A 14,381-nucleotide genomic window follows, 5' to 3' on the forward strand; every position below is an offset into this window, starting at 1 on the left:
TAATCCTAGCTACTCAGGCGGCTGACCTCTTAGGATCAAGGCTCAAAGCCAGCCTGGGCACAAAATGACCTGAGACTCTTATCTCCAATTAACCTCTCAAAAATGGGAAGTGGGGCTTGATTCAAGGGTAGGGTAGTAGTCTTGAAGCACTCAGGGACAACGGCTAGGCCAAGTTCAAGCCCCAAGACCCACAAAAAAAAAAAAAAAAAAAGAAGAAGAATCTCACAAGACATTACTTTCCAGGCTAGCTTCAAACCATGATCCTCAGATCTCTGCCTCTTGAATACCTAGGATTACCAGAGTTACTGGCACCTGGCCAAAGGTTTTTGTTTTTGTTTTGGGGGTAGGGGGGCGAGATTGCAAGATTGGTCTGAGACCAGGTTTTTTAGAGAGGTCTGAGACTAGAATTCAAACTCAGTATCTGACATATTGGCTGGTAAGCTATGCCTCCAACTTAGTCTATTTTTATTTAAAAATTATCCAAATAAAGTGAAAACACTAACTTTTAGACTACAATTTGAATATGTAAAAGCTCCCACTCTAAAGATATGATTCAAGTTGGGTATATCAGTTGGTTGGTAGTACACTGTGCCCAGCATGCTTCAGCACTACCACAAAGAGAGAGAGCATTGGCACCAGCTCTGTGATTATGACTGTGAATGTGAGCCCAGCTCTCTAGAAGGAAAAGAAATGTCTTCCTTCTGCCTCCTACCAGTTCTCAAGACGATCCAGGCAGATGTTGGGGGGGCCTCCAATGCATGCAATCTGCTGGCGCCGCTTCCAGTCGGCTAGCTCTTCATCAGTGAGAGTTTTCTGCACGTACTCCATGGCTGACAAAAGCCCTGCCAGCTCACTTACAATGCTCTGGTTGGAAACCAAAACAAAGTCAGAAAACATTTCCCCCACACAGTCTCTAACCACATTCCTTAGTCAGTTCCAGAGAAGGAACTTATCAGTCAAGTTGTGTCACGAGAGGTGCCTGATACCAGGGGAAGCTGTCCAAGGCGCTTACTCTCCGCATCTGGTCCAGGGCTGTGAGCATCTGTTCCAGCTGCTGCATCTTCTGCCTGGTCACAGACTGGTTGTTTCCATTCAGATCCTGCATGTCTGTGGAGGGAGGAGAGGCTCTTTGACCACAGGCAATTCTCTCAACCTTCTAAACCACTTTCATGAAACATGCCTAGAATCCCACTTATTTGAGAGGCTGAGGCAGGAGGATAGTGAGTTCAAGGCCTGCCTGGGATCCATAATGATGAAACCCATCTCCGAATAATTTTTTTTTTGAATCATGGGGCTTGAACTCTGCCTAGGAGCTCTCCCTGAGCTCTTCAGCTCAAGGCTACTGCCCTACTCTTGAGGTAAGCCCCACTCCCCTGTTTTCTAGAGGTTAATTGGAGTCTCAGATTCTTTTGTGCCAAGTCTGGCTTTGAACCTTGATCCTCAGAACTCAGCCTCCTGAATAGCTAGGATATAGGTGTCCCCTGTAGAATAAAAATTCTTTAAATGAAAACAATGGAAAGTTTCATTAACCATTACGTTTCAGAAACCCCTAAAACACCCACCACAAAGACGAAACACAGAGTTAAATAACACAGACTCACTTTCTACAGGAGATTTTTAATGTTTCTAATACTTGCCTCCTTGACTCTTGAGGGTTTTATAGTTGAAATCAAAGTCATCCTGGAGATTCTCTACCACTTTCATTTTCTGTTCTAGATCCTGTTTAAAACAAACCGACCAAAAACAGAAGTGAAAAGAGGTTTCCTTGGGGAGAGGGAAGGCTTTTCTGAGAATGAAAAGGCGCACTGAGGACTAAAGGCCCAGGCTTCTGGCTGAGCCCCACCTCACCTGTACACGCTTCCGAACATCCTGCAGATGCTGCTCCAGCATCTGCTGCTTCTCTGTCACCACAGCAGCCGTAGGGTGGTTAGGCTGTCCCCCTTGCTGTGGAAGACAGGATTAACACACACGTGAATGCACAGAAAGACCCTTCCTACAGGGCTGGTGATGTCATTGCACTGGGAGAGGAGACACAGCGGTACCATGAGTGGGGTGTGATGCGTGAAAACCCTCACATTGCCTGGGTGTTGGTGGCTCAAGTCTATATTCCCAGCTACTCAGGAGGTGGAGATCTGAGGACTGCAGTTCAAAGACAGCCCAGGCAGAAAAGTCTGTAAGACTCTTACCTCCAATTAGCCAGCAAAAAGCTGGAAGTAGCAGTGTTAGAATGCCAATATTGAGTGAAAACGCTAAGGGATAGTGCCCAGACCCTGAGTTCAAGCCCCAGTTCTGGCATAAAAAAGAAAAAAAAAAAATCAGAACCAGGACTAGAGTCATGATCCAGTATAGAGTACTTACTCAGCAAGCATGTAACCCCGAATTCAAATTTTAAGTACTCCAAAAACCAACCAACAAATTCAGACAGGCTGGTGGTATAACTCAGTGGTACAGTGTGTCCATGATACCACAAAAACAAACAAATACAGAACTGATGATAACACATATCAATGCCTATTTAAACATGGTGCAAAGTGTATTATATGAAGCTAGGCACAGTGGCTCATGCCTGTAATCCTTGCTACTCTGGAGGCTAAGATCTAAGGATCAAGGTTCAAAGTCAGCCTGGGCACAAAAGGACCTGAGACTGAGACTCTTATCTCCAATTAACTTCTAGAAAATGGGAAGTGGGGTTTGGCTCAAGGACAGGGTGGTAGCCTTGAGCTAAAGTGCTCAGGGACAGCACTCAAGACCAAGTTCAAGCCCCATGACCCACAAAAAAAAGTGTTATCATGAAACAGAACAAAACAGAAAAATCCTGCCCCAGGGTTGGAGGAATGGCTAGCACTCTTGCATAGACCAATTCACTCACTGAACTAATAAAAACAACTTGTGACAGAAGGAGACCCAGTAAAAGCTATGGTGAACAAGAGAGTGCCCAGGGCTCTAGGAGAGATGGCAATTGATGGGACAGAACTGAGAACTAGGAAAGATATCATCCACCCAGTTTTCCAAGCTGGAAACTGCAGGCATCTGATTTCACACTGAGTCACCAACCCTCTGGGTCTCTACCTTGTAATCTCTTGTGTCAAGGGCTCTCAGTTCAGGCTCCACCAAGCCAATCTCTTGGCTTCTCATCCAATCTTTCATATCCAGTCTATTCTACCTGCAGTTACCAGAAGACTCCAAAGTAGGTCTGAACTTGCCTGTGTTAGAAGCAACCATTCTTTTCCTTTCCCAAGTTTATCCAAACCTAAAGAATACAAACTTCTTAGAAGTCTTGGTGTATGACCTCCCATTTTTACTTTCTCTCTCTGTGGTGTAAGTGACTCAAACTCTTTGGCAAGAATGTAAGAAACACTATGCAGACATCTTAAAAGAGCCCAGCCCTGAAGCTGAGGATCTTATCTTTAGAAGCAATTCTAGAAACTTTCATTTCTATATTAGCTGCAAAGAAGGAGTCAAGCAGGGCATTGGTGGCTCATGCCTAGCAATGCAGGAAGCTGAGATCTGAGGACTGCAATTCAAAGCCAGCCCAGCAGAAAATTGGAAGTGGTGCTGTGGCTTAAGTGGTAGAGTGTTAGCCTTGAGCTGAAGAGCTCAGGGACAGCACCCAAGCCCAGAATCCAAGCCCCACGGCGGACAAGGAAAAAAAAAAAAAAAGAGTCAAGCACAACTCCATATGAAAGTTCCATGCAGATGGCTGCAAAGGAGTATACTCTAAAAACCATCTTTCCATCCCAACTCCTACCTCAGAAGTCAGGCTTAGAAAGCCCCTGTGTTTACAACTCAAGCCATGTTTTCAGTCTAGTTCTACCAAACATACAGATGCTACCACCATCTGTTCTGGGCTCCCAGCTCTATTTCTCAATAGTTACTATACTTACAGGGAGAAAATGAGTGACGCAGGGCATGGCGCACAGTGGCTCACGCCTGTAATCCTAGCTACTCAGGAGGCTGCCATGTGAGAATCAAGGTTCAAAGCCAGCCCAGGCACGGAAGGAAGGATGGAGGCTCTTATCTCCAATTAGCCTCTGGAAACGGGAAGTGGGGCTTGACTCAAGGGTAGGGTGGTAGCCTTGAGCTGAGGAGTTCAGGGACAGTGCCCAGGCCTAGGGGTAGGGTGGTAGCCTTGAGCACTGAGTTGCTCAGGGACAGCACCCAGGCCTGTTCAAGACACATTACCCATTAAAAAACAAAACAAACAACAACAACAAAAAAAAACTATTTGGAGCTGAGTACTGTGGCTCATACCTACAATCCTAGCTACTCAGGAACTTTGAACTGCTTTGAACTGAGGATCACAATTCAAAGCCAGACCAGGCAGGAAAATCCATGAGACTCCAATTATCCACCAGAAAACTGGAAGTGGAGCTGTAGCTCAGGCATAGTGCCCTGGCCCTGAGTTCAAACCCCATAACTAACAACAACAACAAAAGCCTCGCTAGAAGTAAGGTTCAGATAGGAAAATACCAGCCATAAGTAGGCAAGGCAAGGGAGGCCAAGATCCTTAAGTTTATGGCATAGAGACCAACAGTATCAGTAATAAACAATGAAAATCTCTCTCTCTCTCTCTCTCTCTCTCTCTCTCTCTCTCTCTCTCTCTCTCTCTCTCTCTCTCTCTCTCTCTCTCTCTCTCTCTCTTTGCCAATCCTGGGGATTGAACTCAGGGCCTAAGCACTGTCCTGGGCTTTCCTCAAGGTTAGAGCTATACCACTTGAGCCACAGCACCATTCTCAGCTTTTTTCTATATAGCGGTACTGAGGAATCAAACCCAGGTCTTTGTGCATGGTAGGCAAGCACTGCCCTGCTAGGCCAAACTCCAGGCCCTTAACAATGAATTACAATATTACTGCACTACACAGTTGTTCAGCTTTCTTTTTCTCCCAGTCTAGTACTTTGCTCTCAGGTCTCACCTGCGCTGCCGTTGCTGCTGTCTGGAGAAGGCGGGACTCTTCCCATAGACACCTGGCTACGATCCGAGCAATCTCCATTGGCTTTTCAAGGTACCTGCTCTATAAATAGGAGAGAAACACAGTGAAAACCTGCAGCGGACTATAAAGACATGGACGAAACATCACCAATTTAACACTAACGTCTGTAGAGCCTCAAGAAAGTCTTACATACAGTGCATTAAACTACAAAGACCTCATAGCCTGGCTGAAACCAGGGGAGGAGGAAGAAGGAAGAGAAGAGGGGTGATTACAAGGAAGGGAAAAAGTACAGGAGGCTGAGGGTTTGGACAAAGGATTATCCTGGTCTTACAGGGAGGGAGGTGGCTAGGAAGGGAGGTGGCTAGAGAGGGAGGTGGCTAACTGTGTCCAATTTATGGTCAAATTGCTAACATTTAAAGCTCAGAGCTATCTTCTTGTAAGGAGAAGGTATTATTAACATGCTAACAAGATAATTAGCATTTCAGCAATCACTTTATTACTTTTTAACTATGACGTGAGAATTGACTTTTGAAAACCATGCTCAAGGGCAAGTATACAATTATTTACTCAAATGAGGAAATAAGTACTTCTAGGGAAGAAAGCTAACATCCTACCATGCAGGACCAGTGTCTCCCACTCAGCTTCCCATCCTACCTGGAGAAACTGCTTGATTCTTCGTAGATTGTGCTGGTACAGAACATTGGACTCTTGTAGGAAGCGGCTATATTGCTGATCTATCTCACCCAGGAGATTATGAAACACCAGTGTGGCATGTGATTCTTTGCTGGCTGCATATGCCCTATGAAAAGAAAATGATTCTGAAACCTATATTCACATTTAAACACACACACACACACACACACACACACACACCCCACTATTAAGCTAGGTGCCAGTGATTCATACTTATAATCTGAATGAATCAGGATGCTGATATCTGAGGATCACAGTTTGAAGCTAGCCTGAGAATGACATTTTTTTTTTCTTTTTGTTGGTTGTGGGGCTTGAACTCTGGGCCTGGATACTGCCCCAAGCTCATCAGCTAAAAGCAAGCATTCTACTACTTGAGCCACAGCATCACTTCTGGTTTTCTAGTGGTTAGCGATAAGAATCTCACAGAGTTTAGTACCTGGGTTGGTTTGAACCAAGATCCTCAGATCTCAGCCTCCTGAGTAGCTAGGATTACAGGTATGAGCCACAAGTGCCTGGCCTTTTTCTCTTTTAAATTATTCTTTTTGTTGTTGTTGTTGGTCATGGAACTTGAATTCTGGGCCAAGGCGCTGTCCCTGAGCTCTTCAGCTAAGGCTACTGCCCTAACCTTAAGCCACAGCACCACTTCCCATTTTCTTTCTCTCTTTCTCTCTCTCTCTTTCTCCCTCCCCTCTCCTCTCTTTCTTTCTTTCCTTCTGGCCTGAGCACTGTCCTTGGACTTTCTCAAGGCTAGTGCCCTGGCTAGGATTATAGGCGTGAGCCACAGTCCAGCTTCTTTTAAATTATTTTTTATTAGCCCTAGCTGTTCTCAAACTCATGATCTTCCTACCTCACCCCCCTCACTGATTACACAGTGGCCACTGCTCAACAACAATCAATGACATTAATTTCATGATTATTAACAAGAATCCCAGATATTATTGGCCACTCTCATAATCTATGTGTACAAAATATTTGAGCAAAAGAGACTAATAGGCTGTTTTGACTCGAATTTGCAGTCAATTCTGTGGCCAGATTACTAGTACAAATAAAATGCACATTAAGCAATACCAGCCTGGGAGGCCTGTCTCCACCATCTCTGAATCACCTTCTTTGGCTCTTCACCAAATCAGGGTATGTATTCTGGAAAAACTAGGTCATATTAACATAGGCTTGAATTAAATCCAAATTAATAGGTGGATCTGAATACATTAAAGTGAAAGAAATAGTGGCCATTACTTCTTCTATGAAAGGAATCATCCTCTACCTGCATCCTTTTAATTAAAGGAGAACTATACATACAGCCCAAAAATGCTACCTGAGATTGATTTTGCAGGTAAAAAGTATTTTACCATGGGCTGGGAGTTTGGTCTAGTAGTAGAATGCTTGCCTAGTATGCACAAGGACCCAGGTTAGATTTCCACCAGAAATGGTGCTGTGGTTCAAGTGGTAGAGTTCTAACCTTGAGAAAGCCCAAGGACAGTACTCAGGCCGAGTTTAAGCCTGAGGGGTGCGCGCGCACACACACGCACACACACAGTATTCTACCATATCTTTGGGGTGTCAGAATCTCCCAGGCATCAAAAGAGCTTCCCAAGTAAATGATACAAATGAACTTTCAAATCATCTCCCACTAGCGGGTGCAGTAGCTCACACCTATAATCCAAGCTGAGGTCCCAGGGAAGACTTACCAGTCTTGACTTTCGATCCAGGGTGCAAGAAACTGCCGCAGCTCCATGGGGAAGCTGTCACTGTACAACTGATGAAGTTGTTCCAGGTACCGTGTGTCGAGCTGCTGCAGCTGATTCCATTGCGCCATCCTGCTGGAATCAGGGGATCCGATCTGTAAAACAAGTGTTGGTATGGTCACCACAAGTCCAATAAGGGGCACGTAATCTGGAAATACCTCATTTATCCAACACAGATGTCAGATGTGTGACTAGAGATCCATTGAGAAGGATTCTGTATGGTTCCCTCCTTCCTGCTCCAATTTGAACAATTTATACACATTTACAAACCCTACCTCTAAAACATCATATCTTCTTTAAAACTGGGGAGGCAGCTGGGAATGTGGCTTAGTGGTAGAGTGCTTGCTTGCTTAGCATACATGAAGCCCTTGGTTTGATTCCTCATTTTTTTTTTCTTTGTGGGTCATGGGGCTTGTACTCAGCCTGGGCGCTGTCCCAGAGCTCTTCAGTTCAAGGCTACTGCCCTACCCAGGGCCTGGGTGTTGTCCCTGAGCTCTTCAGCTCAAGGACACCCTACCCTTGAGCCAAGCCCCATTTTTTTAGAGATTAATTGGAGCTAAGAGTCTCAAGTCCTTTTGTGCCTGGGCTGGTTTTGATCCTTGATCCTCAGATCTCAGCCTCCTGAGTAGCTAGGATTACAGGCGTGAGCCACAGCGCCCGGATTTCCTCATTTTTTAACACATAAACAGAAAAAGCCAGAAGTAGTGCTATGGCTCAAGTGGTAAAGTGATAGTCTTGAGCAAAGAATCTAAAAGACAGTGCCCTGGGCCTGAGTTCAAGCCCCAGGACTGGCAAAAACAAACAACTGGGGAGGCAAATAGGCATGATGCCCAGTTCTAGAAAATTAGAAAAATTCCTGAAGCTCCAGACTTTCATTTCTTCTTTCATTTCCTTTTAGTAAGTTGCTCTCAGAGTAACTTAAATAATACCTCTAATACCCCTAATGGAGTTCAAGACATTCAGGGTTGAAATGTAGCTCAGTGGCAAAACACTTGCCTAGCAAGTGTAATGTCCTGGGTTCAAACCCCAGTACCTCCCCCACCCCACCCCACTCACCCCCCCAAAAAAAAAACCTCATGGGGCGGGGAACATATAGCCTAGTCGTAGAGTGCTCACTCACCTAGTATGCATGAAGACCTGGGTTTGATTTCTCAGTACCACATACAGAAGCCAGAAGTAGCTCTGTGGCTCAAGTGGCAGAACACTAGCCTTGAGTTTAAAATATGTCTGTCCAAGGACAGTGCTCAGGCCCTGAGTTCAAGCCCCAGGACTGTCAAAACAAAACAAAATACCACACACACACACACACACACACACACACACACACACACACTCACAAACAAACAAATAAACAACAACACACAAATAAAACCACAAGGCATTCACCAGACAGGTGAACTATCAATTAAGCTATATCCCCAGCCCTTGTTTTTGTTTTGAGACAAAGTCTGGCTATATAGTCCAGACTGGACCAAGATGTACAATCTTCCAACCTTGACTTCTCAAGTGCTAGAAATATAGGTATGCATTATAATGTCTGACTTACACCTAATGACTCTTCAGGTGAACTGTAATACTATACTGAGACCAAAAATAATTCCAGGTATATGAGCTGGCCCCAGATTTGTATAAATCCAGTAAAATAGTCAACTATGAGAAACAAGTAGCTAGTCACTTTCAGTCCTCTTTCTGCATAGTCTGAGCCATAGAAATGCCTATATAAGATGGGTGTGGTGGCTCACGCCTATAATCCTAGCTACTCAAGAGGCTGAGATCTGAGGATCTCCGTTCAAAGCCAGCCCAGGCACTACAAAGCCACGAGACTCTTATTTCCAATTAACTACTAAAAAACGAGAAATGGGGCTATGGCTCAAGGGTAGGGAGGTAGCCTTGAGCTGAAGAGCTCAAGGACAGCACCCAGGCCTAGAGTTCAGGCCCCACGGCTGACCAAAAAAAAAAGCCTATATAAATCAGTCTTGAAATCTAAAAATATCTGCAGGTAAGAGCCAAAGACTAAAGAGTGGTAGGTATATATAAAATACTAGCTGAAATAATCAGAAACCAACAGCCATAGCCAGGCACCTTGGATCAGGCCAGGTGGCTACTCAGGAGGCTGAGATATGAGGATTGTGGTTCAACAAAGCCAGCCAGGACACTAAAGTCTGTGAGACTCTTATCTCCAATTAACCACTAGAAAACTAGAAGTGGTGCTGTGGCTCCAGGGGTAAAACAATAGCCTTGATGGACAAAAAGAAAAAAAAAAAGGAAAGAAACTAACAGCCACTAGCAGTATTCACAGTATAGTAAAATTAAAACTCTAGCATATAAGCCAGACACCAGCTGGAAGTGAAGCTGTGGCTCAGTGGTAGTGCTATCCTTGAGCAAAAGCAGCCCGGGAACAGCACCTCGGCCCTGAGTTGAAGCCTCAAGGCAGACGCCCCCCCCAAACAAAAAAGTGCTATTTATCATTTATTAATTTATTTTGCCAGTGCTGGGGCTTGAACTCAAGGCCTGAGCACTATCCTTGGGCACTTTATACTCAAGGTGCAATTTCTTAAGCTAGAAGTCAGCTAGTAGCCTTTCCCATAATTAAAGCATCAAGAATGACTGACCTTACATTTTATCTCTATAACACTAACATATCAAGGTAAAGGTATTCAAATTAAAGTCAAAGCAAAGGTGGTATTTCCAAGATAATTGTGAGCTTTTGACTTACACAGCCTAAAAAAGCTTTGTTACAAGTCATATTTAATTAACAGCAGCCCTAGCACAAACCAAATAAATACTTTTCACAAGAAGAGAATATGCTTAAAAAATGACTAGCTGGTTTACTAGAAAACGTTTTAAAGAGCCCACTTATTTTACAACTTAAATTCTGCTTTTACTGTTTTTTTTTATTCTTCAAATTATGAATTAACCAGGGGCTATATATACAGTTCATTTGGTAGAGCGCTTATTTAGCATCCATAATGTCTGGGTCCAATCTCTGGCACTGCAAAAATAAATAACAACAAAATCCCAACGTAACTTAAAGTACTCCTGAAATTATTATTACCAATAGCATCATCATCATCAATATCATTACAGTGGTGTTATTAAACGAGTTTAAACTTGGGCTCACATTTGCTATGCAAGCATTCTATCGTTTGAACCATGCCTCTAGTCTCTAAAGAATTTGTCTACCAAATAATTCTAAGCTGCAGTTAATAAGCACTTCAATGAATCTCAAATCACATAGGGTGATTTGAGTACCAAGTGACAATTTGAGTGCCCAGGAGAGACCAGAAGCCTTCCATACAGTGGCCAAGGGCACTTACTGCTTTCAAAGCATTTACTAGGCCCACCTGGTGGAAAATGCCAGAGCAGGAAGTCTTTCCTTCCCTCTTTCCTTCTTTCCTTCTTTCCTCCTCCTCTTTTTTTTTTCTTCCAGTTTTGGGCTTCAACTCAGGGCCTGGGCACTGTCCCTGAGCTTCCTTTGCTCATGGCTAGTACTTTACCACTTGAGCCATAGCACTGCTAAGTTTTTTCTGCATATGTATTACCAAGGAATTGAACCCAGGGCTTCATACATGCCAAGCAAGAACTCTACCAAAGCCACATCCCCAGCCCACCAAGTCCTTTCAGGACTTTTCAAAGCAGGGATTTCTCAGCCCCTTGGTAGGTAACCTACCAACAGCAAAAGGCAAATAACCATTGTCTAATAAGGAACTTATTACGGTAAGGATCACTAAAAAAGGTGGGTTCAAAGTCACAGTACTCATTTGTATACTTCATCTACAGAAACCAAGGGATACGCTGAGAATCACAGGGGGCCACTTACCAAAGGGATTCATGACATCACTTCATAGAACTTTTGATCTCACATTTACACACTAGTGGATTTGCAACAGGATGGTGAGGGTGAAGAGAGGGACAAAAGGCAGGTGTGCACAGTCACCCCGAACAGAAAGTGATCTAAAGATAATTCAGAAAGTGATCCTGAAATCCTTAAGAAAGCGATCTAAAGATCATGGTTGTTCTACCTTGAAATGTGTCATGAGATTCTTTCGGCTGCCTTCTACACTTCATCATAGAAATCCCTGTATTTGCCAGACATGGTGGCTCATGCCTGTAATCCTAGCTACTCAGAAGGCTGAGACCTGAGGATCGAGGTTCAAAGCCAGCCCAGCCACTAAAGAATGTGAGGCTCTTATCTCCAATTAATCACTAGAAATCAGGAAGTGAGGCTGTGGATCAGGGGTAGGCTGGTGGCCTTGAGCTGAAGAGCTCAGGGACAGCACCCAGGCCCAGAGTTCAAGCCCCACAACCAACAAAAAAAAAAAAAAAAAAAAGAAGAAATCCCTGTATTTTAAGTAGGTATACCACTCCGTTTTGCTTTCAGAAAGGGCTCAAGGAACTAAGGCAACCAAAGCATAAAGTGACAAATAATGTAAACTTATTTTTATAAAAACTAGTGGGGTTTTTGTTTGGTTCTGTTTTTGTCAGACCTGAGCTCTTTAGCTCAAGGCTAACACTCTAGCATCTTGAGCCACAGCCCTACTTCTGGTTTTCTCATGGTGGAGATAAAAGAGTTTCCTGCCTGGGTTGGCTTTGAACCATAATCCTCAGATCTCAACCTCCCAACTAGCTAGGATTACAGGCTTGTGTCCAGCAAAACTAGTCCTAAAAAAAAAAAAAAAAGATTGTTGGGCCCAAGTGCTGCTGGCTCACGACACAGCCAGCATACACTGTAAGTGTCTATTTTGCTAATGTGCCCGGTCTCCTAACTGGCCTGGTTTCTCACCCTTTACTGCCATCTGCCAAGTTCCTAAAATCCAGTCTATTCTTTCAGCTCCTGGGTGTCACCAAGCCCCTTCCTGCCATAGGCCCTCAGGAGTACCTTCTAACAGCCAATTCTCATCTCTACCACTGGATTCACACTCTGCAGAGGGCTAGGAGTTTGGCCTAGTGGTAGAGTGCTTGCCTAGCATACACAAAGACCTGGGTTCAATTCCTTGGTACCACATACATAGAAAAAAAACAAAAACAAAAACAGAAGTAGTACTGTGACTTAAGTGGTAGAGCTCTAACCTTGAGAAAGCCCAAGGATAGTACTAAGGCCCTGAGTTCAAGGCCCAGGACTGACAAAAAAAAAAAATCACTCTGCAGAACAGTGAGGTCTGGGACAACAGGAAGGGCCTCAGCCTCTTGGACACTAGCAAGCTTCATCCTCCCCCCACCACACAGCACAGTGCCTCTGACTCATTGCAGCCTGAGCACTGGCCTGTACAGAAAATCCCAGGGATTACTGCCTCCAGAAGTTCAAGTTTTCCCAACTAAGTCCCCTGCTATCAGAGAGAAAAAGATAAGCCCCCCTGCTGTGCTTATCAAAATTCCTGCCCAAGGAATTGGTAAGTATAGTAAAATACTTTAAATTTAAGGTTGATTTAAACTTTTTTTTGGGGGGGTGCTCTCCTGGGGCTTGAACTTAGGGCCTAGGGTTATCTTTCCCTCCCTCCTCAAGGCTAACCATTCTATCCCTTGAGTTATCACTTGAGCCACAGTTCCACTTCTGGCTACTTTCTTTTCTTTTTTTTTTAATGGGTCATGGGGCTTGAACTCTGGGCCTGGGAGCCATCTTGAGCTCTTCAGCTCAAGGCTACCACCCTACCCTTGGGCCTGAGTGCTGTGCCAGAGCTCTACAGCTCAGGGCTACTGCCCTAACTCAGAGCTACAGCCCCACTTCCATTTTCTAGTGATTAATTGAAGATAAGAGCCTCTCATTCCTTAGTGCCTCAGGCTGGCTTTGAACTGCAGTCCACAGATCTCAGCCTCCAGAGTAGCTAGTGTGTCACTGTTCTTGACTTCTGGCTACTTTTTGATAGTTAATTAAAGGTAAGAGTCTCCAGGACTTTCCTGCCTGGGCTAGCTTCAAACTGTCATCTTCAGATCTCAGCCTCCTGAGAAGCTGGATTACTGGTGTGAGCTACCAACACTTGGCAACTTACACTTTTTCCCAACTTAATAATGATGTAGTGTAGTTTTAGATTTGACTTCCATGGAAAAGTAATGCATAATTTCAAAGGAAAAGAGTTTGCTAATAAAACTATTTTAATAGCAAACCTCCTGTTTTCACGACATACTTTCTAAATGATTCATCCAATCTTGCTCTTTCAAATGTTACCTGTGGGTGAGCTTGGTGGCTAAAGTTTATAATCCTAGCTGTACAGGAGGCAAACTGTGAGGACAGAGATCCAGACTAGGCTCAAAAAAGTTATACAAGAGGTGTGACTCGAGTGGTAAAGAGCCAGTTGTGAGTGAAAAAACTATGCAAGGACGTCAGGCCCTGAATTCAAGTCCCAGTATCAGCACCAAAACAAAACAAAAGCACCAGACAAAAAACTCCCAGCCAGCTCTCTCAAATCTTCCCTATTTTAACAAGTGACAACTCCATTCTTGCATAAGCTCAAGCTAAAAAGCTCTTTCCTCTTCCTCTGGTTTCCTCCCTCCAGCCCATGAACAAGTCTTGTAGACCCTGCCTTTATACCTAGAAAGGGGAATGGGGGGGGTGGGGGGTTCCTCGCAAATCCAGCAGCCAGCCTCTTCCTAGACAGCTGCCTTGCTGATGTCTTCATCCCCGCCCATCTGCAGTCCTTTCCCTGCAGTGCAGATCCTTTCTAAGTGTAAACCAGAGCCTCCTTATTCCTGCGCTTAACACCTCTCAGAAAAGAATTCAGACTCCTGTATAACCCAGCAATGAGCCATTCAGCCCCGAGATGCCTCTAACCTCCTCCTCTGCAGTTCTCTCCCTTCTTATTCCTACCTCCTGCCTGCAGTTTCTGAAACACACTGTGCATTTCTTTTGTCGGTTTGGGGCTTGAACTCTGGGCCTAGGCGCTGTCCCTAAGCTTTTCAGCTCAAAGCTACTGCCCTATCCCTGCAGCCACTGCGACATGTGCAGTTTTCTAGTGGTCAAGTAGAGATGAGTCTCACAGTCTTTAGTCCCCAGGCTGGCTTTGAACCATTATCCTCA

General features: G+C 44.4%; 1 protein-coding gene across 4 annotated transcripts in view; it reads right to left on the reverse strand.

Annotated features, from left to right (window-relative positions):
- Stat3 (signal transducer and activator of transcription 3) overlaps nucleotides 1-14,381 on the reverse strand; it is a 52,604-nt gene that overhangs the window by 17,109 nt on the left and 21,114 nt on the right. For all 4 annotated transcript variants that reach the window (XM_090350902.1, XM_090350900.1, XM_090350901.1 and 1 more), the window contains exons 2-8: nucleotides 7,313-7,464; nucleotides 5,586-5,730; nucleotides 4,914-5,012; nucleotides 1,849-1,944; nucleotides 1,638-1,719; nucleotides 1,013-1,107; nucleotides 713-864 (exon numbers count right to left, since the gene is read on the reverse strand). In XM_090350902.1, the coding sequence (XP_090207028.1) occupies nucleotides 713-864; nucleotides 1,013-1,107; nucleotides 1,638-1,719; nucleotides 1,849-1,944; nucleotides 4,914-5,012; nucleotides 5,586-5,730; nucleotides 7,313-7,440 (797 nt within the window). In that variant the 5' untranslated portion in view covers nucleotides 7,441-7,464. The remainder of the gene's footprint in view (nucleotides 1-712; nucleotides 865-1,012; nucleotides 1,108-1,637; nucleotides 1,720-1,848; nucleotides 1,945-4,913; nucleotides 5,013-5,585; nucleotides 5,731-7,312; nucleotides 7,465-14,381) is intronic.

This window comes from Megascapheus bottae, chromosome 17, assembly GCF_031878675.1.
Source record: "Megascapheus bottae isolate mThoBot1 chromosome 17, mThoBot2.hap1, whole genome shotgun sequence".
Classification (NCBI taxonomy): Eukaryota; Metazoa; Chordata; class Mammalia; order Rodentia; family Geomyidae; genus Megascapheus; species Megascapheus bottae.